General features: G+C 39.8%; 1 protein-coding gene across 2 annotated transcripts; it reads left to right on the top strand.

Annotated features, from left to right (window-relative positions):
* The first annotated feature begins 6 nt into the window (after positions 1-6).
* pdhx (pyruvate dehydrogenase complex component X) lies at positions 7-27,768 on the top strand. Of its 2 annotated transcripts, none has more exons than XM_069701887.1 (11): positions 7-173; positions 2,220-2,303; positions 4,739-4,839; positions 10,395-10,603; positions 10,873-10,971; positions 16,387-16,540; positions 16,715-16,862; positions 19,287-19,345; positions 21,616-21,774; positions 25,810-25,874; positions 26,771-27,768. In XM_069701887.1, exons 1-11 carry the CDS (start codon positions 38-40, stop codon positions 27,024-27,026), a joined length of 1,470 nt encoding a protein of 489 aa, XP_069557988.1. In that variant the 5' UTR covers positions 7-37; the 3' UTR covers positions 27,027-27,768. The 2 variants fall into 2 exon arrangements, with proteins under 2 accessions (XP_069557988.1, XP_069557987.1); XM_069701886.1 differs by lacking the exon at positions 7-173 and adding an exon at positions 233-556.
* Positions 27,769-27,975: the final 207 nt, after the last annotated feature.

Raw genomic sequence — 27,975 nt, 5'->3', positions numbered from 1 at the left:
AGTACAGACGCGTCTCGCAGACTTTGAGGACGACAACATGGCGGCATCCTTGCGTCTGGGTCGTCAAGGAATTTTATTTAGCCTAAGGTTGTCTCGTTTTAATAAATGTTTGCGGACCGCGCACCTCCGGCAGGACCGCGTCAGACACCTCTTTCAGTCCCCATGGATGCTCGGTGAGTACCGCGCGGTTTAACGCAGCTGTCGTGGCGTCTCGCATTTGCTTCGGTGGTGTTTATAGTGAACGAGTCTTATTTTCCCAACTTCAAAGTGTTAATAATGTAAATACTTGAAATGCTCGATTACTGCGTCTCTTTACTTGTATGCCACCGTTAAATCATAGTTTAATAATACACCATGTGAAGAAGAAGAAGACACCTGGTAGCACCTAACATCGGAAGACGTAAATTATCATGTTTGCCCTTCAGGCTTTGTAAATATAAATGATCACAGTGCAGATATGATGGAAATATCAACTTTATTTGCTTTATTTACTGAAGTACACACACCAAACAAAACAAAAAGACCGACTGACAGGTACCAACACGTAAAAAAAGAGGTGATTAATGTGATTTGAAAATGTAAATATATATATATATTTTTTTTACTGTTGTTTGACTCCATATTTCCGTCCCAGGCATGTTTGAACATATAAAGTACTCTTTGTTTCTGTCTGATTAGATGTTTTTTTTTTTTTTTTTTTTTTTTTTATACCCATTTAAAAAGGTAATTTACCCAGATAGAAAATAGACATTTTTAAAATGACACTTCCTGCCTATTTGAAAAATCCAGAATCTATAAATATGCAAGCATTTTACTTTTATGGAGTTTATTGCTTGATAGAAAATGTAAGATACACTAACAGCAAATTTACAATTTAAATGCCTTGCAGGCTTTCCGTTTCTCTGCTCCACCCGTGTAAAGCTGCCTATTGGACCACAATTGGTTTCCTAAACTAGCTGTAGTTTATGAGAATACAGTCAGACGTAGACGTATGAACAAGTTTAACAATTGATTATTTTTTTTTGAATTGTCAGATACTGAGGGACAACAGTAACAAGAAACGTGATACTGAAGGACTGTGTTCATCTTACTTCGTCAAGTTTTGTGACACCGCCAGATATCCAGCAGATGGCAGCAGCACACAGTCCGGCCACAGGCCTCACAGGCTTTGCACGTTTTAACAGAAGTTTGATTGATGGGCTTCAATGAAGCAAAGCTCTTAAAAGAATCAACTACAACAACAAAACTCTTTATCTTTTTCTTTGATGCATCATTGAGTCCATTTGTCCAGTTTTAATTGGATTTGTTTCATTTTATTTGGTTTCTGACACCTTGGATTTAAAAAAAAAAAAAAAAAAAAAAAAGTCTTAAAAATGGTTGTATGTATTTTTCCCAGTGCATATTGTCATGTGAAAAAACAATTTAAAAAAAAAAAAAAAGTGCGCATACTCCTCGCCTCTGCCTTATGCAGCTACTATTTCTGTCTTTTCTTCATCGTATATCATATGTATCATATATTCTATTTCAGTCTATTGTAAATGGGCTGCAATGTGAGTGCAGTTCGCTTGGGCGTAAGGAACACAAAAAAAGAAAGGGCTGTTCCCACTGAGTTGTGCCATGTCTGAGAAATAAACCCGACTGTTTTATGTATGTAGCACTGCAGGCTAAGTTGTAGTAAAGAAGGGACGCCTCTGCCGCTTGGATTTGTGCTTTGGTCCGACAGCCAGTGTCCAACACAATGCTGTGAGCCGCCTGTAATCTGGCCTTGTTGGTGACGGTAGCTGGTGACAGTGGGGTGCTTTGATGGCGGCTCAAAGGCCTGCACGGATATGAGTGCCTCTACAGCCTCTGGTGGAGTGTCAGCCAGGATTCCAATAACATAAGTGACCTGCCAGCATTCTTCTTTCATAGTGGCGCTGCCTCTTCCTGTGCTCTGCACATTGACCCCTCCCCCCTCTCCCCTCCCCCCACCGAGGGGCTTATTGCATCCAAGTGCAGCTACTTCTGGGTTTGTTACTTGATTTGTTTTGTTTTGACATTCATGTATCCTACTTGAAGTTAAAGACAGGGGCTGCAAGGGGGGTTCTGAATGGGAGTTTTTTTTTTTTTTTTTTTTTTTTTTATATGGATTCATTATGCTTTACTTTTAAGCAGGATGATCCCTGACTTTGCCGCATGCCTTCATGTAAATTGAATGTTATTCTCTCTCCATCCTACAGGTGTCAGCCCACTCAAAGTGCAAATGCCAGCTCTCTCCCCCACCATGGAGCAGGGAAACATAGTCAAATGGCTGAAGAAAGAAGGTAAAGGAAACACATGATGAAACAAGACTTTCAGAGGCAGCTCTGCTTGCCACACCTTCTACTTGATGTCTCTTTGCTAATTGCTGTTAAACTACTTTGTTTTCCAAAGGGACAGATTTCCTCAGTATTTTTTACACATTTTTTACCCCCTCCTTGCTGTAAATTTGAACACTCACGTGTTGTCCAAATTGATATAATTCTCAAAGTAACAGCCTCTACATGTAGATATCTGAATCAAAAGCTCAGCATTTCATTTTTCCCACTACAACAGACCGACAGCAGCACTAATCTTTACCTCCATGACATCCCATTGCTTTGTAAGACAAGAGGCCTGAGCAGTGGATCACCTGAGGGCCTCTGGTGGCTAATTGGCTCAAGGATCGCAGCAGTCACTATTCATCACTGCTTAGCAACTCTGCTCAGTCGCACTCATTTATCAAGAGGCAGCATGCTGAATTCTGATTGGCCGCTCTGCTGTGTTGCCATGTGCTTCTGTGACTTGGGCTGAGATATGTTCATGTATAAGTGAGAAAGGGAAGGCAAAAATAAATTCTCAGTGAGAAGAAAAACACTTTTAAAAGGCTACTTTCTTTCATTTGCACAAGATATTGTTGCCCATAAGTTCGTAGGATTTTATAAAAGAATATATTTAATCAGTCTCCAGTGAAATCTTGTGTGAAGAAATTATTTTTGCAATAAAGTACACTTAACAGTTATGTTCCAGCTTCTTGAATTAGGATTCAAGGGCCGGGAACATCAACCTGAAATTTTTTTAATTTCCTTTCTTTTTTAGAAGAAGATTGAAACAATATTGAAAAGTTTAGATTTCTGAGATTTATTTGTACAGCAAATATATTATGTTAACACAATCCGGGCCCTCTACTATAGAGTGTATTTTTGTTGTTGTTGCATTCTTATAGAGGGTGAAAAGGCCCAGGGTCGTCTGTTTAATCTTTAATATTGCACATCACACCTAACCCCTGGGGTCATTCAGTGTTAAAGCTTCATACAAATCCAATCTTTACTCACTCTCAGGGGCTTCCAATGTCAATACTTCCTCTGCTTGTTCTACCTTCGCCCTCCCATCCCCATCTACTCTTCCACCTGTTCTTCCTGTTTACTCCCTACACCTCACCGTACCCTAAACAAACTCCACAGACTCATCTCTTTTTTTAAATGTGGGTATTAATTTGAGGGTTTTTTTACCTTTGTCATTCCACTGTCCTTGATTTTCCTAGTCTTTGCTAAATGCGCAGCTGATACCGTCTTACAGCTTTTTATGCCAAATGAAATGTGACTAGATGTCATATCTGAATAACCCTTTATCTTGTATATCTTACCTCTTCTTTGCATCTTAACACATGGAGATATGTCATGAAGAGGGTTCACTCACACTGTGTCTGGTCTTAACTGACTCCATGAAACAGATTGACTGCAAGTGCTTTGGGCTACGATGTAACCAAAACCCTTTTTTAATTTAAACTATTGATTTCTAAAGCATTTCCTCCACAGATGATGTGTAAATGGTAATGGTAAATGGTCTGTACTTCTGTATCACCTTTTGGTCTCAAAGCGCTTTAACATGGTTTTCCCATTCACACACTAATGAGACAGATCACCATGCAAGGTGCTGCCATCAGGAGCACATTCACACACCAATGGTACACCCATCAGGAGCAACTTAGGGTTCAGTGTCTTGCTCAAGGGCACTTAGGCATGTGGACAGGAGGAGCTGGGGACTGAACCACCAACCTTCCGATTAGTGTTCAACCCACTCTACCGTCTGAGCCACAGCCTCCCTCCAAATGCTCAGTGTACGACTGATAACAGTAGTTTGCGTTTTCTCTGTTTCCCAAGAGCTGATTACATCCATGTATTTGTGTATTTCTCCATTTGAATGCCAGTGGTTTCTCCAAGTGTGTATATGAGCATGATAAACTAAACCACTGGGTCCTATTTGACATCCTCCTTTACTGCTAATCAGATGATAATATAGTCCAGCTCTTTCATGGAGTAGACTGGTGGGAATCTGCTAGGATTGTAAGGATAGGGAAAGATCTCTCCTAACAGACACGCTGCATTTCCGTATCTCACATTCTTTCCCATGAAACATTGATTAGGCTTCATTTGATATGCAAGGCAAAGCCAGAACGGATATTTTTTTGCTCCATAACCTTTTTGTCCTTTCAATGGAATTTCTCTAATTTATATGACATTTGATTTGTTCTATCTGTGTGCAAAGCCCCAGTGTAAGAGCAGATGACTCTGATCCTTCCATTTTCAATCACAGCTCAAATGAATCTTTGGCTTGCACTTTAACGAAGGTCCGAAACCCCTTGACAATCAAAACATTGTTTGGAAATTGGGTGCTTGAATGCCAAATACATGTTTATTTTAATTTAAAGGTTCTCGCATGTCTTTTTTTACTCCCACAGGTGAGGAAGTGGCAGCAGGCGATGCCCTTTGTGAGATTGAGACCGACAAGGCTGTGGTTACCATGGAGTCTAATGACGACGGTATCTTGGCAAAGATATTGGTGAGTGAAGAAAAACACACACACAAGCCTGTTCTGCAGGAGATGATAAAAAGGGAATTTGGAGGCAATTTACTTGCAAACAACAAGCACATTTAAACCTCGAGTGTGGTGTTGTTACATTTATAAAAAGGGGGAGGTTAAGGATATGTTAAGTTGCGGTGTATTTAAATGTGTGTGCAGTAGTTAGAAAATGGTTCACAGGATGTTCTCCTCTTAATATTTGTGAGTCTTTCCCTTGTTGCGTATGCTAATTGGCTATGCTTGTTAAATCTGTTTTCCCTATACAGTGACAGCAAAGCTTTGACGAGGTGCCTTCGCTGACAAATATTTCTTGCTTTCCATCCCCCCAGTGGGATGTTTGTTGTTTGAATTTTTAATAGGTTGCCAGAGACAGAATGATCACTTGTCTTTCATCAGTACTCCGCCACATGTTTGTCACACTGAACAGAAGTCATTATTACCTAGTAACTTAAGCAGGATAAGTTCACTTTCCTGGCCTCCCCTATTTCAAAAGCTGAGGGATGACATTGAGCTGTTATTGCATGTTCCTGCCCGATCCTCTGCACCATGTCACAGAGATTGCCTTATCTAATTATATGACGTGTAACGGCCGTGTAATTTTTGACATACTCATGTTGCGGTGATGCCTGAGTGGAGCAGGGTTCAATTAGGCAACGTGTCTGTTTGTAAAACCTTAACAAATAATAAATACACAGCCAGTCTGCATCAACAAATACGCATCACAAATGCACACCCAGATTCATAATCATTCACGAGTACACTGTGCACTCTATTGATAATTATTAAACCATCGGCCTCCATGTCATTTTTCATGTCTTTCACTTCACTTGGCTCCATTCGTTCACATTCCCTCACTTAGCTGCTGTGAGGATGAGGTAGTTTCCATAGCAACCAACCAAGAATTGGGGGGTAGGGGCTTTAGCTGGCAGAGAAAGATGGTCTGCTTCGATAAGCCCCCTACTCTCTCGCTCTCTGTCGCTCTCTCTCTCTCTCTCTTTCTTTCTTTCTTTCTTTCTGTGATACAGAGTATGTGTTTGGGTAAAATAAAAAACAGCCGACATGGCCAGTATTCCAGAGATTTGTTTTTCACTACCATTGCATTGCATGGCAAATGTGGCATCTACTTCGTCTGGGTCAGAGTACATTAGCCCTTAGTGGTGTAACTGTGGCTCTCCAAGCACCCAGCAGGTTTCCAATTTAGAGGCTGCCATAATTACCTGTCTGTGGCTAAATGCCTGGACAGATGTGGAACTGGTGCTCCACAGGGGTTATTTATGGGGGTCAAGTAACACTCTGGCCCCTTTACCAATTTCCAACCAGAGCTCTTTGGGGTAAGTGAACTGGGGGTAGATCCTGGTTATGTTGTGATATGGAGGTTGGATATAGGAACACCCACACCATGAACACAGATTACTGCATCTCATCATGCTTTTACTGCGTTGCCTACCCTGACCCGAGGACTTTAATCTGAAAATCAGCACCAAGTGCAGTCAATCATAGGCATGAGGAAATGACACGCACGTTTGCAGATACACAGATGCACGCTGGTCCTCTTTGTTCAATATGAATATGAATGTTACTGAGCATGAATTGAAGAACACCAGAAATGGCTTGATAGATATCAGTAGGTGAAAGTGGATTAGTTGGTGATTGAAATCATTAGCAAATAGCAGATAAGATTAATATGAATTAATGAAGATGTCCAACATGTTCTGTGGTTCTGTCTCTTTCCCGTGTATCTTTCCCTTTACCCCCACCTTCTCTTCATCTCCACATACTGTCATCCAGGGGATCAATTTAACCATCAGCAACTCCTCTAAATCAATTGATGTTATAAATCACTTTCTAACCTTGTAGAAGTCTTCGGTCAAAATGGCCAAAAAGCCTGTCTGTTTTGTTTGCTCCAGAACTTCTAACCAGATGAATTTTAATGTGGATTTTCTAGCCTGTAGGCTGTTGGCAAAAAGATCCATATTTTCCTTCAGGGAAGACAAGCAGTGCATTGGGGAAAAGAGGTTCGGACTGAGTTGGCACATTACTTCATGGCATCTACCCTTTAGAGAAAGTAAGAGCAATACAAAAATATTTCAAGGAAAAAAGTAAATGACTTGTGATTAAGATTACTTGACGGTATAAACGCAGAATGCCAAGGTTGTGGTTAGCGAGCTCAGGATGCCCAAAAGGAATAAGTTGACTGAGCTACAGTTTGAATTGTAAGTCTTTGTGATTTTATGTGAGCGATTTCATTGGAATGGCAGCCTGTTGGTGTTAAGACAAAGGATCTAGCTGCAATCCTCTTTGTGCATTATATGTCATGCTCTATTGATCAGAGACAAACCTTGTCCCATTAACTAAACAAGCTCGCTCTGTTTTTTTCCTAGTGTGTGTGTTCATGTTTAGTCTAAATCCATATTCCTTTTACAAGTAAGCCTTTTCATACACTGTACGATCAGAGATTGTTCTGTGCTGAGCTTTATTGGCACCGTCTCCAGTTCTGTGTACATTGGACATGATCTGTTGTCACAACTCAATGACAAACCTAAAATGTGCATGTTTTAGGGAATGTAAATCCAAAGCTTTACAGCTCTAACTTTCAAAACTGGTTAATGCTAAAAGGAGATTCAAAAGATGTCAAGGCTGAGCCTATTGTAGCTGAGCTGAGGAGACTCCCATGGGGTTTGTATGGCTGTGTGTTAACATTTTGGTGATGAGTAGGTTAAACCTCATAAATGGTCCACTCTGACTTGGTAATATCATTAGCCTTGCTGATGGGCTCGAGAGGTCTCTGAAGAGCTTTTTTCTGAGATGCGTTAAAGAATGTTGCCCCTCAGAAGACGATAGATCGTGCCAGCTTGTGTAAACACAACTTGAAGATGAGCGATCACACAATTGACCAATTACATTATACAAAAGTGGTCATCCATTAATGTAGAACCATTGAATGTGGATTTAATTACAAATTCCAATTTATTTATTTTTTACAGAACGCAAATTTTCCAACATTATAAAAGAAGAGCCAATTGATCCAAACTGTAACGAACCTAAAGTGTATGCTTCAGTGTTACATCACACTACATGTGATTGAAGAGACTCTCCAGATGTTTTTCATAGTTTATATAGTGTTTATAGACTTGAGTACATTAAGACTGTGAAGGTGAAATGTTCATTATTTGACATGCTCATATTGCGGATGGAATTACACTGCTAGCTGCTTCTGTCTGACAGCAGCATCTCTTTGGACATAAGGGAAACTAACTTTGTCAAAAATGGTGGCTATTTTGAGCCATTGCAAACACTGAGGTGTGAACATAAGTTACACGTCCTATACCTTTCTGTGTGTTCTATAACCATTTGATGGCAGTGTTGAGCCCCACACCACTGCAGCGTGCTATTCATCTTTTTATGCAACTCCCCATGATGCATACTGGCTACTGTGCATGTGATTTTACTGTGAGAATCCACCCAGGTGTTCTGTCTGTGTCTGTGTGTGCGTGCGCAGAGATTTATATGCTTTAACACAGTGGAAAATATAAATCACAATTGTTTTGATATATATAAAACTAATCAGACTGGCTACATTTAGACTGATCTTAAATACAACAGGGGTAGGATAAATATTTGACAGCATTTGGCACAAATGAAGAAATGACTTCTGTTGGTTGACGCTGGGAGGTAGCGAGGAGGAGTGGCTACTAACAGTACTGAGATTCAGCTGGAAAACGATGTTAAATTCGAACTAACAGTTGGACATAACGCCACTTTGAGTGCTGGCAAAAAAGTATTTTCTAACAGATTTTCAAACAAAATAGGCAAATAACATGGTTCGATGGGTGCAAATCTATTTTGGGTGGATTATGCAGATACATTTATGATACATTATTTTTAATGGGTTGTAATAATTAACATACGAATAAGCATAAGAATTATAATACTGTCTTTTGTGATCATTATCTATACACATGAACTGTTCTGCTGTCTGACACTTCACCAAAAGCTGGGATTTGCACTCGTCGTCATTTAAAATGTCTGTTTGGTCTCATGTTTTCCTCGAGTTACACGCAGATATCCTAATCACATATCACTACGTTGGTTGTGTCGCGATACCACAGTTATTGTGGGAAGCATATTGGGTCTCCATTTTCTACCGTGGAAAAATTGTTTTGGGACTGAAGAGAGGGATCTCTGTGGAAATTTACAGATCTCTGGGTTTCCCCGAGAGGCGCTTACGCTTACCCTCATCTATCACCTCCCACTGGCCAAGACATTAAACATGAAGAACAAGACAGACGACAAGCTTAACACGCACGCACACACACACACACACACACACACACACACACACACACACACACACACACACACACACACACACACACACACACACACACACCTGACTTATTTATCCTTTGAGAAAAAAGTGTAAGTTAGAGAGAAAATAGCAATTGACTTTGTTAGTCATACATTAAACATATTGTTATAGTTTTCACTTCATCTGAAAGCTGTGTCACGGATCTATTTCACCATCTGGTGTGTTGTGCTCTTGTGCGCCAATATATTGCACCTTTTGGTTAGTCTAGATTTGCTCTTACATCATCATTTCGTTTTTCAATACATGGCAGATTTACTTTTATAACAAAGTTCACTGAGCTGCCAGTGTTTTATCAGACGCAGTTATTTTATTATTCTATAAATTGACTGGGTGTATTTCAAATGTTAGCACTGTACAGCAGTGCTGTGAACTGCAGAGCTAATACTGAATACAAATTGTGCTCGTCGTGTTCATCTGTGTGTTTATCTCCATAACCTCGCTGCTGGACAGTTTGGTAGAGTATGTTCACAACTTCACTTTCACAATTGTCCCATTAAAACTGCATCATGTAATTGATAAATATTTTTGGAATATTTATTCAGTTGTTTTCTCTCGACTGATCAGTGGTGTGTTGGATGGTTGAGTACAACAGCACATCTGCCTCCTGCTGCTCTGTCATATTGAGCTACACATTTAGAGGAGGCAGCTCACTCAGGAGATGCCTTTTGAAAAGTGATGAAGTGCTGCAGTTTAACCCCTCTGTGTCGTGCTTGGCCTTTCATTTAGGCTGATCAATATGTGAGGCTTGAACAGCTTGGGGAGAGTAGCTAAAGGCTTGCAGTGGATTTGGAATACTCCGTAAAAAGATAGTGAATAAATGGTAACAGCTTTGAACAGCATAAAAACTCATCCAGGGCACTGCAAGAAGCTAGTCAAGCACTGTTCAGCTTTTTCAAGACGGGTAATGAAATCACTGACGAGGAAGTGCCATTTTTCAAGAGGTGCCCTTATAATGGCTGTCAAACTGTTTATCTGTGAAATGAACGCCGTGTTAACCTCAGTCTCACTTTCCCTTCATCTACTTTTTATCTTTTGCTTAAAAATCGTACATCAGGAGTCCTTCACCTTAATTCTAGCGGTCTCAGTTACAGTTATGAAGTGATGGAACCAGTTTTGTTAATGCTCCCCACTCACTGTATAAGTGTCTCTCTCGCCCTCTTCACAGATGGAAGAGGGCAGTCACAACGTGCCCCTTGGCACTCTCATAGCCCTCATGGTGGAGGAAGGGCAGGACTGGAAGCAGGTTGAGATCCCCCCTCCAGATGCTGCACCTCCATCTGTAGCTCCTCCTGCTGAACAAACAGCCTCTGCCTCGGTTGTGGCCCCTGCAGCTCCCTCTCCACCTCCTCCACCAAAACCTGTCGCATCAGGACCGTAAGTGTCACTTTCCTCTTTTTTTTTTTGGTTGCTCAAATCAGAGCTGTCAAATAAATAGGTTAATTAGTGTATAGTGGTTTCTCTAAAACCTCAAATTTAAAAATGCTTATAAAAAAGCTTTTAGTTATCTATTCTTGCTTTTAAGAAATAAAGATAGCATTAAACAGATTGTTGTTGTTTTGTTTTTTTATCAGAACATCAAGATTAAAGTCAAGTCTTTAAAGCAAAAGCATAACATTTTGCCACACTCTCTTTCTCTTGTTCAGGTTGCGTCTGAGTCCAGCAGCAAGACACATTCTGAACACCAATGGCATAGACCCAAGACTGGCCACACCTACTGGACCAAGAGGATTGATCACCAAAGAGTACGTGTTTGAATGAGTTAGCTGAGGTTAAAAAGAGCAAAAGATAACTATTTCACTAATTAATGATGGAAACGTTTTGACAAAATATATATATTTATTTTTTTACGTGAAAGAAAATTAATTTTTTTTGTGGAAGCTGTAACAATTTGTAAAAATCATTACACCCTACAGATAATTTATAATATGACCTATCACACTTAATATTCATATTAATGATAAAACTAATACTGACTGAAAAAAGCATTGTTAACAAGATTTTTTTTGAAACTTCATATTTTTATCTTTGACTTGCTCTTTTGCTTTGCTTTTTGCTGCATTGTTTGTTTGCACTCGATTTAAGTTGAGCGTTATCACAAAAAGATCTTGAGTGAGGGATGACGATTCTGTTGACTAATGTCTGTTACTGTCAATGTAGAGCTGAAGATGAAGTGTGCAGGTCAGTTTAACAGATCAAGAGTATAGGCTGTGTGAACAGAAATGTGGAGGAGGCTCGGCGAATGAAAAAGATGTGGTTAAGATTTTAGGTGTTTTAATCCTGCTAAGTGGTGAATTCACACAACGGAAAGCTGTGAACACACAAAAACACACACAACTCTAATGGCTACCTGCTGTAGGGACCTGATTGAATGCACTTGTTACCCACCTAACTCCCTGCTGGGGAATCTCATCAAGACATTTCTGTTGCCATAGCAACCCAGTCTCTGGGACCCACTGGTGACCATAGAAACAAAGAACATATGCTTGTGTGTGTGTGTGTGTGTGTGTGTGTGTGTGTGTGTGTGTGTGTGTGTGTGTGTGTGTGTGTGTGTGTGTGTGTGTGTGTGTGTGTGTGTGTGTGTGTGTGCAGTGAAGGAGAAATATGCTGTATATGATGTGTCACCTTAAAGACTTAGGATTCCTCGGAATTCAGCAAAGTCGTTCCTCTTAATGCATAATTCGTAAACTTAACTGGATTTAAAACATCACTTCTATGCTTTATGTTTAAAAACATTAAAAACTCTTCTCGGTAGTATCATTAAAAAGTGCATCAACTGCTGCTTGCAGGCCTCATATGCACATTGATTTAGCCAATTTAACATTGAGTGTTTTACTCATTAGACTTTTAGACTAATGACTAAAACAAAAGGGTCCATTTTAATTGCAACAGAAAATTACAAATCAAAATTCTAATTTCAAAGTTTCTTAAATGGCAAACGGGGAACATTCTTGTTCTAGACAAGAGAGTTAATGTATTGATATGTTCTGTGTATGAAGTATAAAGCTGTAATTAATCCTCTCGGTTCATAAACATGAGCGTGCTGTGTGCTTTATGGGAGTCCGATGGATTTCCAGGTTTTGAAGTTTTAATTGTGTAATTCATAATGCGGTTTTAATTATATCCCCATGATTTGACAGGGTTGCTTAGATGCCTCTCTTTAAACCCTCGGTTGGACTTGAGATTTGCATGAATGGTTTGCCAGCCAATTCACTTACTGACACTTAAGCTGGCTAATTAACTCAGAAACAAAGGCTGACGCTGAAAGAAAACCAATGAAAGTTCCAGATGAGAGAGAGAGAGATGAGCCTCTGGTTGCAAAGAGGTCTTCCTGAACTGAATGATGTGCTGTTGAAACAGTTTGCTAGCCAGATAAAAAGCCAATACACCTTTTAAAGCACTACTAATCTGGGGAGTAAAAGGTGTAGTTTTGTCTTTTTTTTATGTGGATAGTGTTTTCTTTGAAAAAGGGGGATTTCAGGATGACAAATAAACAATTCGGCAAATGTACAGCTACAAGTCAGGATCTTGTTAGTAAAACATGCTGATCAACCAGTAATATATATGATGTCTAATGTAAATACAAAAAAACCTGCTCGGTCCAGCCACAAACCTAAGTGACTTTTGAACTCGCAGGATGTACTACAGATCTGCAGACTAGGCTGCCAAATGCACATACTAGAGACAGTCATGAGAGAAGTATCTCAAATGTGAGGTAAAACGTTCATAATTACTATATATACTCAATAACTGATGGAATCAAAATATGTTATATTTTTGTGTTTTAGCAATTACCTTTTAGTCAGTATCTTTTGGATATGTTAAGTTTGATATTACAGAATGGCTTATAATAGTGTATTAGTATAGGCTTAGCATAAATATATGGTGAGACTGAACAGTTCTTCTCTTGTCAGAAACCAATCTCAAATTCACATAGGCTTAGCTCCTTCGTGAAAGGGCATAATAACAGACCCAATTCCCTTTTCTTTGTCCTTTTGGCACATCAGATAAGCCTGAATCTAGGGAAAGGTACCCCTCCCATTTCACCCTCTGCTCCAGCAAGGCCCCTCTGTATTGGACATGAATAACGGCGGTCACGCAACCCAGGGATGAGATCATTGCATATTACATAAGCCACAGGGGGAGGGAGGGGGAGGGGTTAAAACAGTATACAAACAAATACATTTCGACCTCTACCTTTCTCTCCTTATCTTTTACCAAATAGGCTGTGTTAGCCAAGAGGCAACACAGTGAGGATTAATGTTTGTCATAAATGTTACCTTAAGCCATACTCCTCGTGTTTATTTGTATTGTCCTATAGGTAAAAAGAGCACGTTATTATAAACTTGTTTGTTTTTTTAACCACATATATATTTATCAGTGTATATTTATTATAACCCTCTTGATTGCACTTGTCAAGCATGCAGTGCAAGTATCGCAGTAGTTCAGAAGGATACACTGTAATACATTGGAAAAAAAAAACTGCTGTGCTGATATTTGAAAGTTATAATTTATAACATAGTTGTTAAATGTCACTTGGTTGCTATTCTGTGGCACTGAATGAATTGTAAAATCTTTTGTTTGAACTTTTTGCTTCCTACAGTTTAGTTATGTTTATGGAAAAACTCACAAAATGGGTTAAATAGCCATGTGGGTTGGTCCAAAAGCTCGGCTGTTTTTGTTTGTTTAATGATTAATGATTGACCTTGACCAACACAGGTACTCTTTAACAGTGAGAGGCTTGCTTGTTCCCTGGCTCTCTGGCATGTAAAGCATCAGACCTGTGCTTTAGCTGAAGTAATACCTTTCTATTATCAGTATAATCAGAATATACATGAACCCACTTTAAGACAATACAATGTCTTGGGTAAAATTCAAAGTCATTAAAAAGTATGAAAATACAGTACAGTACAGGTTTTTGTTTTTTTAAAGAGATGTTGTTAGAAACAGTTGTTAATGCCTTTTATCACCATGTTACCATCAGCCATACAGTACTATTTATATTGTTAAGTCATCGGTTGTTTCAAAAGCACATTTTCTTACTGAAACACTTGACTATAAAACTTTTTTGGGACAACTTCCTCAAGGAGTGAATTTATGATTTTGACATATTTTTTTATTAGGGCCCGAGCACCAGAGGTGCGAAAGCCCTATTGTTATTTAGTTTGCTCTTGTTTTGCCATCTAAATGTGATGTAAGTGTACTTGATTTGAATTTGCAACGCTTCTTTTTTTTCTTTTTTCTTTTTTTTTTTTTTTACTAAAGTCAGCATCTTCTAGTTTGCTTTAACACTAGACTCAATTTCAGTAATTCGTTATTTGTATTAGAATCTACTAATCCAGTAGAGTGGGTTTCATCACTTCAACACCCTTTCTCTCATTTTAGTCTGTCCTAGGTGGCAGCAGAAGACAAAGTTTTCATGTGTGTCTATTCACAGTTGGTTCTTCCTTTCTGTCTATGTGCATGTGAGTGTTGCCTCGGTCCCTTTTTAATATTCTAGTCACCTTCTCCCACTCTTTCAGAGGCTGGTTTGCCTTGGTTGTCAACAGAGGTGTAAACGGTTGGTTTGAAAACCACATGCAGTTGACCTGCATTCATTTCACAACAGAAACATTTGGTCAATTTATATACGGGATATTCCTATTCGTTTTTTGTGGTGGAATTTGTGTCAGTCTGTAATTTATAAACACTCGGTGTAGTCCCTCAGGTTTGTTGGGGGATTTCCAAGTTGCCTTAGCCACTCCACAAACAAATACCCCTATCAGTAAGAGAAAAGGAAGAACTGTGTGCCAGAGGGAATTAAAAAAGAAAAAAAAAAAAAAAAAAGAAGCAGCTCACAGACAAGGAAGGAAGACATAGCTGTGGGGCTCAGACTGTTCCTTGCTGCATGGTACGGTCAGAGGCAGCTGGTCCAGACAAAAGACTGGATGCATGTTAGTAGGTAGACTGCAGTGCACTGAACTGGAACCAGAGAGCACAGAACAGTCACACCTGATACCTGCCCCTCCCAGCCCTGTCGCTGCAAAGACCAAAATTATGGGTGAAAAACATCGAGGGCGGATTTCTCAGTATACTGTCATCCGGTCTGTCGTATCCTTTACCAGCTCATGTTGTCACTTTCTTCACAATATTATGAAATAGTAGCCTGTAGTCATATCAAATTTTTACTGTCTGTTCGAGGTAATAATAATAGGTCAAGTTAAAAGTGGGATAAGTTGCAAGAGGGGAATTCTTTAAAGTATGCAACTTAACATGAAGTCCAAAAAAAAATAATCAGTCTGCTATATTTAGTTTTGGTGTCTTCGGAGGAAAGTAGAGATGTCCATGTCTCACCCTGCCAGTAGGAAGGATTATGAAACCAAGGTTTTGAATAGGCTTGTCCCCTGCTGCACCTGACACCTGATCCTGCCTGCCCTGATGGTGTTTGGGATGAGCATATGATTCTCATGACACCCATCCATTTACAGATAACCGAAAGTTTCCTCTCAACAAGCATGACGCAAACAATAAAACGGATGAAACCAGCAGAGTGCCACTGGACTCCGAGAGGGAGCATCTGGGTGAACAAAGCATTATTCTACTGTCATTAGCTGTGGGATTGCTGCTTCACACAGTTGTAATTTAATTTATAATGGTCAAAGAAAAATCAATTACAGCACTTTTCATCCAGCAGAAATAATTTTGTATTTGATTTCATACAAAGAGAGGCATGAAATAGCAAAGTTCATCTCGGGTTTGATGTGTTAAATCAGCCGGTGTACAAGTGCAGTTCAACAAACATGGACACAAATAAAATTCAGAACATTATGTGAATGTTTTGGAAGAAACTGCGAAGCCTTGTATCTCGTGTAAATGTTCGACTGAATGTATGATAACATCTTGAATGTTTCATTTTATCCAGATATGATATTTGCCTACGTTCTGAGCCAATGCTCTGATGTGGTGGTATCGAAGCATGTGTGGTCATGGTACCAAAGGTTTAAGGGAATTTGCATCTTTTTGCCCCTTTCCACAATAACAATACATTATTTGATGTGTTCTGTTTTACAAGAAATATTTAACTAGGAATATAACATTGTTAAAATGTATCAGTGTTTCTTCTCCTACCAGAGTTTGTCTCATATTTAATTTCCCGTTGGTTTGTTTGTTTTTTACTTTAGAGATGCACTGAATCTTTTGAAGACATCTCCGCCCAAAGCAACGCCAGACCCGGTTGCCCTGAGTCCTGTCCCCACCCCGGCTGCTACTCCTCCAGCCCCAGGCAGCAGACCCAACATACCTCCTCTCTCCATACCAGGAAAACCAGGAGCCCCGGTGAGCACTTCTCACACTCTCTCAGCACTAAGAAACAGCAAAATATCATTCAGAATTTAAAAAAAGAAAACCCCTCCCCTCACCTCTCACTGTTGCTCTCTCTAAACGCCCTTTTTTTTTTTTTTTTCCTCATTTGGTGATTTACCTTCGTTTCCCTCCACTTGTCCTCCTCAGGGAACTTTCACCGAGATCCCAGCCACAAATGTGCGGCGTGTAATTGCTCAAAGACTAACCCAATCGAAGACCACCATCCCCCATGCGTATGCCTCTGTTGACTGTGACATGGCTGCCGTCATGCAGCTCCGCAAAGATCTGGCCAAAGGTAAAAACACAAGACTGGAAGTGAGCTTGTTTGCATTAAAACAGTTTTTTACATACACATGTTAGCATCATGTCCTTCAGTTAATGTCTGACTCTTAAGAGGGTCAAGGCAACTTTTCCATAAAGATTTGAATTTCAGGGTTTTCACATGACTGACACTCGTGTTCAGAAAACGTGTCGTACTCTGTCAGGGTAGTCATGTTCCTCGGGTTCAAATCGACACACACACACACACACACACACATACATCTCCATCCCACGGAGATGTTGGCTTTTATTCCTCATACAGGGAAATTGATGTTTGTTTACAGTACTTTGGAGATTTTAGGCAATCTAGATGTTTAGATTTATATCTATCAAGTGATACAATCAGGGATGCCGGCAACATCATTCTTTCCGTCATAGTCAGTTTGGAATTACATAAAGAGACAAAAACAACCGAGACGGCCTAAATCCATGAGGAACTGTGGCTCGTTCCCCAATATGCTTTGAACAACCTACCTGCCAAGTCCCTTACAGAATTGTTGCTGTTTTAAAAGCAATGGCTGATCACATCAAATATTGACCCCAATTTCATTTAGATTTTTTTTTTTTCTGGTTATTGCATTATGTGTGAAGTTAATTTAGATTTGTTTTATTTTTTTTTTTTTTTTTAAACCATCCATCACATTTGACTGTTTCCAAGACTTACTCAACAAGGGTACGGGTGGGAGAGAGCTCATATGTTCTTTGGGTCATGAAGTGGGTATAAATGACACATTAGACTAAACTGGTGGCTGCCTCAGCTAACTTGAAATGGCTCAATACATTTCAGAAAACAAATGGTAACAACAAACAAGTTCAGTGACAAAATTCAGTAAAAATGTTGGGATGACTATTGGTGCATTCGCAAAATATTTACCAAATTAATTTTTTGATAAATAATCGCAAGTAATGTGAATATAATGACTGAGTGGCAAATAATATAATGGCTCGATGTGTTTGGCGAGTGCCATAAATGACATCACTTTACTGTAAGGTAGCCTTTAAAAGCAGGCAAAGACAACATGTCACGACAGTATGAGATCCAAAATCGAAGGCGATATCTAGACTCTTTTCACAATATTGATGTCAAATTTATATATTGCCCAGCCCTATTTATAGGACACTAAAGTACACTACAAGAGTATACATTTCTCTCTGGTTCAAAGTGTTTCAAGTAGATTCCTTTGAGTGTTTGCTCTTTTGTTGAGCACTATGTAATAAATGAGAGAATTCAAGACGAAGAAAAGCGTTAAAGGCCTGTGAAGCAAAATATATGAGTGAGGGCAATGTGTACGAAAGGAAAGTAGATCAGCCCTTTCGTAAGAGTTATTATCAGAGGTATTATGTGGATGGAGCTTGATTAGTCAACCGCCAGCAGTGTTTTTCCCACATTTTTGGTGAACCACCCTTTTACTTTATCTGCCTCGCAGCCTTCTCAAACTACGGTTATTGAGCAAACCGCAGCCTCTTGTGCAACGGACATCCAGATGTATGCGTTCTTGTAAAAGGAAGTGTATACCACAACCAGAGAAAGGGAACGTTTTTCATGTGTAACAACAGTCACTTTTCAGACACATTTACTGCAAAACCTATTTATCTTTAATGACTGGAATGTTGTCTGTGCTTACTTCAGGCTATTTTTCATGTTGTTATAGCAAGAGTGCTTTTCAGTTTACTGTTTTAAAACAAGCTTTATTTAGCCTAACCTTGCCTCGGTGTCAAACAACCAGTGAATCTCTCTGGGCCCTGTGTCTGTGATGGAGGAAACGGGACGGCCATTCCAGAGCTATTAGCGAAGTTGTGTGTGTACTGAGGGTGTGATTCTGTGTCCGGTTGTTTTTGCGGACTCTCATTGTTCAGGAGCAGAGCGATTTCACGGTTAGCTCATTAATCATCCTGCTCACAGCGTTCATAACTGTCTGGTACCGCACTATCGGGCAAGTAGGAGTTGGCAGTGATGCCAGTCCAAGCCCGCCTGGCCCGCTGGTATCACACATTGAGTGGAGCCAATGCTAATGATTGCTGGAGTGCAGGTCAATAATATATAGCTTTTTTTTTCTTTTTTTTTTTAACCTGATTGTATGAATAGTATCACTCATTGGCGAAAGTTTAAAATGGAGGCTAATGTCAAAAACAATATTTTGTATTTAATAGTTTAACCCTCAACAGACTGCTTTGTGCAGTATGACTCTTTGCAGGTCTTTTACAGAGTAGATGTCCTCTGCCTCTGTGTTGATGGTTTGTCATAGCTGTCTTTGACTGTGCTTAGATATTTACCAAACCCTTTCTTTTAGCTGTCCAGCCACTTCCTTCCATTAATTATGGTAAAAAGCAGATATTACAGATGTTGATTCTTGTAAGAGCTTGAATCAAGTTCATAGATTATTCTTTGTCTTTTCAGAACAGATCAAAGTGTCTGTTAATGACTTCATTATCAAGGCAGCCGCTGTTACACTCAGGGTAAGTATTATTTAGAATATTTTCATTTCTTATAATTGGTTCTTTGAAAAATTTAAGCAAGTGCTTTCATTTCTTCATCCTGTAATCTTCTGTATTTTTATTATATCATGTTTAATTTACAATTTGCCAACAGGTAGCTGAACTTTAATTTCTGTCAGTCCTTAACAAAGCCTGTGCACATACAGACATAACAGAAAAACATAACAGAAAACAAACTGAGGGATGATGATCTCCAAAATGCCTGTTTACAGAAGTTGTTTTTTTTTGTTTTTTTTTACACAAACACTGTAAAGAAAGACGCTGTTGTTCAATTAGAGGAATGTGTGGAAGGCATTGGGATGGGGGGTGGGGGGGGATAAAAATAGATGCATCCATCTTGTAATTTAGTTATTCCAGACAGGAATGTCCCAGCAGCATCTCATAAGAACATCAGTTCCAATCACTCACTTATTTGTTTAAGAATACTTGTCAGCACTAAGCATTCGCATGTATCTAAGACTGTGGGAGCCTCAGCATTGTGTTAAACAGACCACGGCTAGATGTGCATGTTGCATGAAGACCAAGCAACAGCAGACAAAACTGGCTATTTGATGCCTGTGTTACAGTAAATATGAGGAATGTGGAACATAAATGTACATTTCCCACGTGATGGCAGTGGTATAAAACGCTAAAGAAACCACAAGGCTCTCTCATAGTCCAGACACAGGGGCTGATTTATCTGCGTGCGTAAAGTCACGTGCAAACTTCACATCACCCGCAAAAAAAATGTCCAAGCTGATCTACTGACGACGTGCAGTGAGGATTGCGTCTTTCAAATGTGCAATTCAACACGCGTTGTCCATTTTGCATGTTCGCCTGAATGCATATGTAATATTGGGTGTTTCTACTCGAGCGTGCAAAATACTGGGAAATGCAAATACATACATTTTGCACCCACAATGATATTTACTAAACCTGAAAGTAGAAATAGGAGAACGACTGAAAGGAACGTGTTAATCAGTTGCACAAATCTGGAGAGACGGCTGCTCTTATTGTGGTGAGAAGAACGTGGTTTTACACCCGTTTAAACATTTTTGAGATGACGGAGGCAAACAAATATTTAGACATATAGTTTGTCCAACGATGACATTTCTGAGTTATTGAATGAACTGAATTGTGATTTACAGCCAACAACAAGGAGAAGCAACATAATACCAGCAATTAAAAAAATAAAAATGATTGCTACTCAGCATTTTCCTGCCTCTGGGTCATTCCAGCGTATCGCTGCGGTTATATCCCAGCCAGTCCCGTTATTCAGGTGTGCAGAATTCACAGGTAACTTCATAAGGTTCCCGAGCAGTCACGACGCACTGAATGACACTAATTCACCTGCTCATCACAGAAAGAGCTGAACCTGCTGATCGAAGCATCTTACCGTCCCTCCTGTTTCATTGCCAACTTTTTATTATTAAGTAGTTTTTTTCCGCCTTTTTGTTCTTCCCACAGTATTGACTTCCTTCTTGACAATCTCTTATAAAGCATTTTGTTCTTGTTATTTTTATAATTCTTAATTTCAATGCGATCAGATTTCCTTTTCCTTTTGAAGTCGTTCTGTTAGAACGGCTGCAATCACTTTAACAAACGCAAACCCGTCATTTAAATACAGTGATTTGCATGTGATATCAGTGATGCAAATACTCTTAGTAAATCAACCGGAAAATGGGTGCAAAATAAATGTGCAAACTTTTGGAGAAAACAAACAATTTAATGCCCTTTATTTGAGATCTTAGTAAAGCAGGCCCACAATGTTTTACTGTTAGTACAACGTGAGCAAAACACTTCTTTTTATTGGTTCGTCCGCTCGACTAAGATATGTCATTTGCTTGTGTAACACTGTAGCATCACAGAATTGGCAGAAGTACTGTATTTTTTCCCCCAAGTTGACCTTAGTACATCAGGAAGTGGTCAATTTAATGTCACCATTTTCATTGGTGTTTGTAGGTCACGCCCCAAAAAAATAATAAAGAGGATTTCCTGTGAAAAAGTAAAACATCTGTTTTGCTTTTTCACTATGTATTTATCTATTTTATTATAGAAGCTCCACCACAGCAGAGATCAAATCCTCATTTTATCTGTGCAGTAATATTACACATTACTGCATGAAAGCACTCTGGAATCAATTTGGGGACACATAATTCTTCATGCTTTTCACTTTATGTCTTTTTGTCTTGTCAGTTTTACATTTTAAACTCGGGTAGGACCTGGGGTTGACCTCTGACTCTTTGTTGTAGGAAATGCCAGACGTAAATGTGACCTGGTCTGGTGATGGACCCCGTGTGCTCGATTCCATCCATATCTCAATTGCCGTGGCAACTAACAAAGGCCTCATTACTCCAATCATCAAGGATGCTGCAAACAAAGGAGTGCAGGAGATCTCAGCTAATGCTAAGGTAAAGATCACATGGATAAAACCATTTAAAGACAATAGAACATTTTCAATACATTATAAGATGCTATAAATGAGATCCTCAACCCCTTGTACAAAAGCATTTTCTCTGGATGTCTTCCCTGGTTGGTAGATTATAACTTGAAGCTGTGGGGGTGTCTAGTGTTTCACTTCACAGGTGAAGACATGGAGTTTTCTGGTCATTTGTACATGGAAAGAGATATGGGAATTGAGACTGGACTGCAGTCCAACTGTATAAAAAAAAAAAATAGCTGGAGACATCTGTAGAGTTGGGCTTGCTTTCAGGCTTGAACTTTATTTTATTCAAAGTAGTCCCCCCTCCGGTCATTATATCAGAGTATGTGGAGCAGGAGTTGCTTCCTTCAGCTGTAAAAGGTCTGTAGATTTGGCATAGTTTGATTTAGAGGGGTTTTTTTGGGAGCAGGTTTAAGCTGCCACTGGCCACAGCTGGAGTATAAAGCAGCAATGGGCAGCTCTTTCTAACTGCTCATTGATTCGTGATGGTTTCTACACAACGTTAGGCAGTATTGTTCGAATGCTTTTTACCCGAATTAATGCCGGTACATTTTTGACATCCCATTTTTATGTCGGCAGCAGTAATAGTGGCGGTGACCACAGCCGAAGTACCTGCATTAGTACTGGCAGTGACAGCGGCTGAGGTAGTACGAGTGGAGGAGTTCTTCTTCTACTCGTACTACCAAGTTGGACAGCGATGAGAATAGGTGTGGTCGTTGTTGGGCATGACACCCAGTATGTGTCCCGAGTGTCAGTGAGAGTTGCTGATGGTTCAGTTGAGAGGGTGTGTAATTCGATTTTAGACGTCCTATTACTCAGATTCCAGCATTCATGACTGCGCTGTAATGGCTTTAATCCATGCGATCCGCTCTTGCAATTTATGCGATTACTTCAACCCGAGTGCCGTCTGTTTCTCTCGATAGACATCTTGTCACACTGATGCTATTGACGTAAGTGAGGCGTTGTGAAATATTCCGTAGCACTGGAAATGATGTGTCACCTCAACATGTGATTGTAGAGATAAGTAGTGTCGCAGTATTTCATTACAGTTTGACTCACCTTTTCAAATTTACAATTTACGCGTTTGATTCGCCGCCCTGTTGACTACACATAGCTGCTACCTTTAACCTATACATTGTATACAGTATATTAGAAGCATATATTTTATACATGAGCGTTGGCATACATGGCATACAACGTCTACGTATTATTCTGCATACAAAAATGTTAAAGACGTTTAGTTCACAGTCCATCATAAATAATACGACAACACAAAGCACTGCAAGGATTATAATAACACAATGCTATTCTATGCCAGTCATAGTGTTTCAGGATGGAGCTACACTACAATATAGCACAAAATATTGTATAAATCTATTGTAACATACAACATATTTGTTTTTTGTTAGTGTTAAATGCAATATTTGATGAAAGTGAAAGGTTTACATGAAGTCCAAAAAAATAATAATTATTTTTAATATGTTGTGGAAAATCCTCCGCCCATACACATCAGCAGACACTTTGTATCCTCTCGGAGACGCTTTCCCGGCCCTCAATGTCGCCGCCGACCACATCAGCTCGTGTCTGTTGTGACATCTTTCTGCCTAACTAAAGTTTGTTCTTCAGCAAGCGGAATGCGGCTCGAATGGACTGACATCAGGTGACCGACTCGGCCGCTTGAGGATATGAGTGGAGCTCTTTACTCACTTTGGCCGTAGGTTTAGGATCGTTGAACCATTGAATGAGGAAATGTTACCCAATGAGTTTTGATGCATCTGGATGAGTCTGAGCACACGTGATGCTTGTGTACACCTCAGCATTGTATGTTGTCGTTTCCATCAGCAATGAAATGATGTGCGTGTTTGATTGAGCTGCACACGCCCAACAGACAAAGGCGGTGGTATCCTTTGGATCATGAGCTATTCCTCTTTTGCTTCACCATTTCCTCTTTCCATTAATTTTGAAAAGAAATTGGTTTTTTTTGGAGAACTGAAATTCTTCTCGTCAGATCTTTGTCTGCCATTCTTAAACTGCATTGTTATTAATATCAGTTTGCCCCTATTTTGACCCCCCATTTGGAAAATATAGTCGGTGTGCTGCATTTTTTGTTTTTTTTTATTACTTCAAGTCAAATAAAACATTGTCCATTTAGTGTTTTGATATCAAATCAATTTATTAAATGTTACATCACCAACATGCACCTATACACATAGGCAATAACACATTTCCATCCACTTAAGCTTTCAAAATGTTCTTTGCCTCCCGCTGCTATTTACTGCTTCTGCCCTGAGTTAAATCTACATTTGCTGATCCTTATCGGTCTCAAATTAAAATCAACATGTGGTTTGAATGAGGGCATGAGTTCTTGTCTCAAACGTACCCACCACCACCACCACCGCCGCCGCCGCCCCCTCCCACCACTGTATCTCATGACCATGTGAGTCATTCTCAACTTTCTGTGTTGGTTGTGTCCCCGCATTAACCTTTTAAGAACGATTCCAGTATAACAAAGTTCATTTTGTACAAAGACGTGGTGCCGATGCAGCTCAGAGCTTAGAGTAGGACGAAAGGTCCATTTTCAACAAGAGCCTATTTGTTACTTCATCACTGTGTGTAGCTTACTGTTGAACCTGTATTTTCACAAAGTGAAACGTTGATCTTTGATGTGACTGAAATTAAAGAGTCATCCCTAGTGAAGGTGAAGTGGATCAAGTGCATGCATGAGAAACAATACGATTATCAAACTTTGTTCCTATCTGACAGTTACATTGTGCTTTCTTCAAGCTTGTCACTTTCATTCATGCAGCTATAGAACGATGATCCACAGAACCTGGCTGGCGTAATGTGTCTGTTTTTTGTCGCCAGATGTCTCATCTTCCCTTCTGGGTGTTGTCAACTCCCTTTCTTCATTTTGGCAATGCACAGTCTGATAGTTTCCACTTATATCACTGTGTGCCAGTGGACATTTAATCATTTTCTTGAACGTGATATTTGAAAAATGTATCTCTGTAAGCCTTTCACCAAAAGGTCTGACTGCTATAAAACTTTGACTGACAGGCTTTTCACTTTTGTTGAATTGCGCTGTGTGAAAAAAGTTTGTCTGAAATAAGTCTGTTGCATGCACCAGCTATTTGATGTATATCAATGTGCGGCTCCCAATTAATTATTATCACTTTGCTGCTACTAACGATCACCAATATGCTCAGAACAGCCAAATTCCTTTGTTACATTCTATCAAAATGGAAACATCATTCAGTGCCAAGTTTTGATACCCAGGCATAACTTTGGTCGCATTTATGCGTGACTGAATCTCATCAGCATCAGTGAACGGCTTATTTTATTCATTTCAAACACATTTTTGTCCACATACCTGTCTGATTTGCATCTGCCACATTAACTGGAGGCTTCTCGGTGCGCAGCCGGGTGGGGAGCGACTAAGTAATGCTACATGAGCCGAGGCGTTTAGGGAACATTAGTAAAATGTAGTGTCTGTAAGGCATTTAGGGGACGTTGATTAATGTAGCCACAGAAAACAATTTGGGTTCCACTTTCCCCTCTCCAAACTGCATGAAAAATTAAGATTTGTATCGCACGTAATTTTCTTTTATTTTTCTTTGAAATGGAGTTCATAAAATTGGTATCAAAAACGGAAATCGTTTAGGAGCCTGTATCCGCATCAGATTTTTCTATTGATACCCAGCCTTACACAGGGCTGCATGGCTGTAGATGGCTTGTTTGGTTTAGTGGCCTACTGTAAATAAAATAACAAAACACACTGTGGTTCAGTGCCACACTCAGTCAATCAAAACTGTGCAGGGTTATTCCTTTATTCGCTTTGACAAATCAGGAGCTCTGACGTATTTCACATTCTCGCATGTACATCAAGTTTTGTATGTCACGTATCATTTGTGTATTTGTTTAAGATGATATGTATCTGGCATCAACGCTTCTTCCATTTCTTCTCTGACGCAAAGCTTGACAGTAACTTGTGATGTTTTCGAAGGCTCTGTCCCAGAAGGCTCGAGATGGGAAACTTCTACCCGAGGAGTACCAGGGAGGCTCATTCAGGTAAATCTAAGACGTGCATCATTTCATGGGTGAAGAATATGCATATCAAAAGGGACGGAATTATGAAACCGAATGTTATTTTCAAGACTTTTCGATCTTTATTGAAATGAGAAAATTGACAGTTATACTCAACTATTTGTCTTGTGTGGGAGGAGCGGCCCTTTCACCTCTAAATGTAATTTTATCTCATAACTTTCCTTTGCAACTCAGTAACAAGATAACCGTCATAAATTTCCGCTATGATGACTTGCGTCCGGTTTCGCAGATAGTGAATATATTATGCATATTCTACATTTCATGTGAGCCCCAACTGAATGTGGTCTTGGGCGACAGGGACCATCAGTTACTGCGCTATCCACTGCGTGGCTTTTTTAACTCATTAGAATTAATGATGTCATTTAGACATAAATGGGGTTTCTGTGTCAGGCAGAAGTGATGAATTCCTATAGAAATGCAGCCCCCTTTGTCCTCTGCAGGATATATGTGTATTCCCTTCCTCTATTTGTTTTATCCTCCCCCTGAGCTACAACTCTCATTAAGACCAACAGGAAACTGCCCTCGGGTCAGTCTTGCCTATCATACGCAACACTTAGGGGGAGTTTCAGAAGCTGGCGCTGCTGTATTAATATTTACTTCTCAGTGTTCTCTTTTATAAAATAAGATGTTGACTGAAAATTATATTTAAGTGCTTAATTCACCATCTCTTTTTTTTTTTTGTATGCAATCACTACAAGTGATAATGTCCCTTTTGGCATCAAGGAGTTGGTTTGACAGCCACCATTATGTCCGCTTAGTTCATTCTTATGCGTTATCTCCCCCTGCCGAGCTTAACTATGTGCGTACTGTCTCCTCTCATCCCATCCCTTCCTCTCTCCTACATTCCCCCCCGGTGGCAGTATATCTAACCTGGGGATGTTCGGAATCAGCGGCTTCAGTGCCGTGATCAACCCTCCTCAGGCGTGTATCCTTGCCGTCGGGACCTCCAGGGCTGAGCTGCGACTGTGCGAGGATGACCAGACGCTGCGCACTCAGCAGCTGATGACAGTTACGTTGTCCAGTGACGGACGGCTAGTGGATGATGAATTAGCCTCACGGTTTCTTGATAAATTCCGTGCCAACCTGGAACGACCTCAACGCATGGCCCTCGCCTGAAAAACACAGAGAGAGAGAGAGAGAGAGAGAGATCTTTATGAAACTGATTGGTAAGAAAAAGCAAGAAACACGCAAATGACCAAGCCTGGCTCGTGCTCTAACAGACAGAGAGCTCTTAAATAGTTGATACCCATTCTTGCCTAGATTAAGGCTTACAATAGTAACTTTGCACATAATGTAAACTCCAGTTTGTGGCTTGCTTCTGAAAGAAAATCACCAGGTTTTGAGTTGAAGGAGGAGTTGAAGTGGACTTCAGCCAGAGTAGCCGAGGATTCTAGCTCTGGTGCCAACTATCCCCAAGATAGAAGTCGCATTGCAAAGTGTGTCCCATATTCTGGAAAATGGATGGTAGGTCTAACATTATAGTGTTGTATATAAAGTGCTTATTCCGGTTCAAGTCCTATTTTTCAGTCCCGGTGTATCGGCTCTCTTGTCACCATAAGTACACATGCAAACGGTACTATAAACGACTCCATCCCCCGTGTGCATTCGTCAAAGGGATTTATTACTGAGCATCTGTGGCAATGCGGTTTCCAAAAAGGTTTAACCCGTATGAACCATCCCCAGTTGTAACAAATTTCAAGAATCTAACTCATTCATTATTAATTGTTCATGTTAACATTTTATTTAACTTATTTAAAACATACATCACTGATAACAAATCATTCAAGTCCACGTGTACCCATTATGTTCAGGTTACGGTATCTTTAGATGCCAATAAAAACACACTGTTCAACCTTCAGATCTTTGTGTGTCTTATTAAAACTCATTTTCCACAGTTTTCATGTAGCAGCTACCAAGGAAACCACAGCTGTGTGCGTGTGTGTGTGTGTGTGTGTGTGTGTGTGTGTGTGTGTGTGTGTTTTATTTAATTAGAATCTAAAGAGATTACATAATAATCACTTCATAGAAGCCAATTAAGATAATTTGCCTGGTTTAGTGTACAGGT

This window comes from Brachyistius frenatus, unplaced genomic scaffold (genome assembly GCF_029030835.1).
Source record: "Brachyistius frenatus isolate BFR_SWC_R1_liver_20210118 unplaced genomic scaffold, ASM2903083v1 Contig_39, whole genome shotgun sequence".
Classification (NCBI taxonomy): Eukaryota; Metazoa; Chordata; class Actinopteri; family Embiotocidae; genus Brachyistius; species Brachyistius frenatus.
Note: the sequence above shows the minus strand (reverse complement) of the source record. Positions and strands in the feature narration are given on the sequence as shown.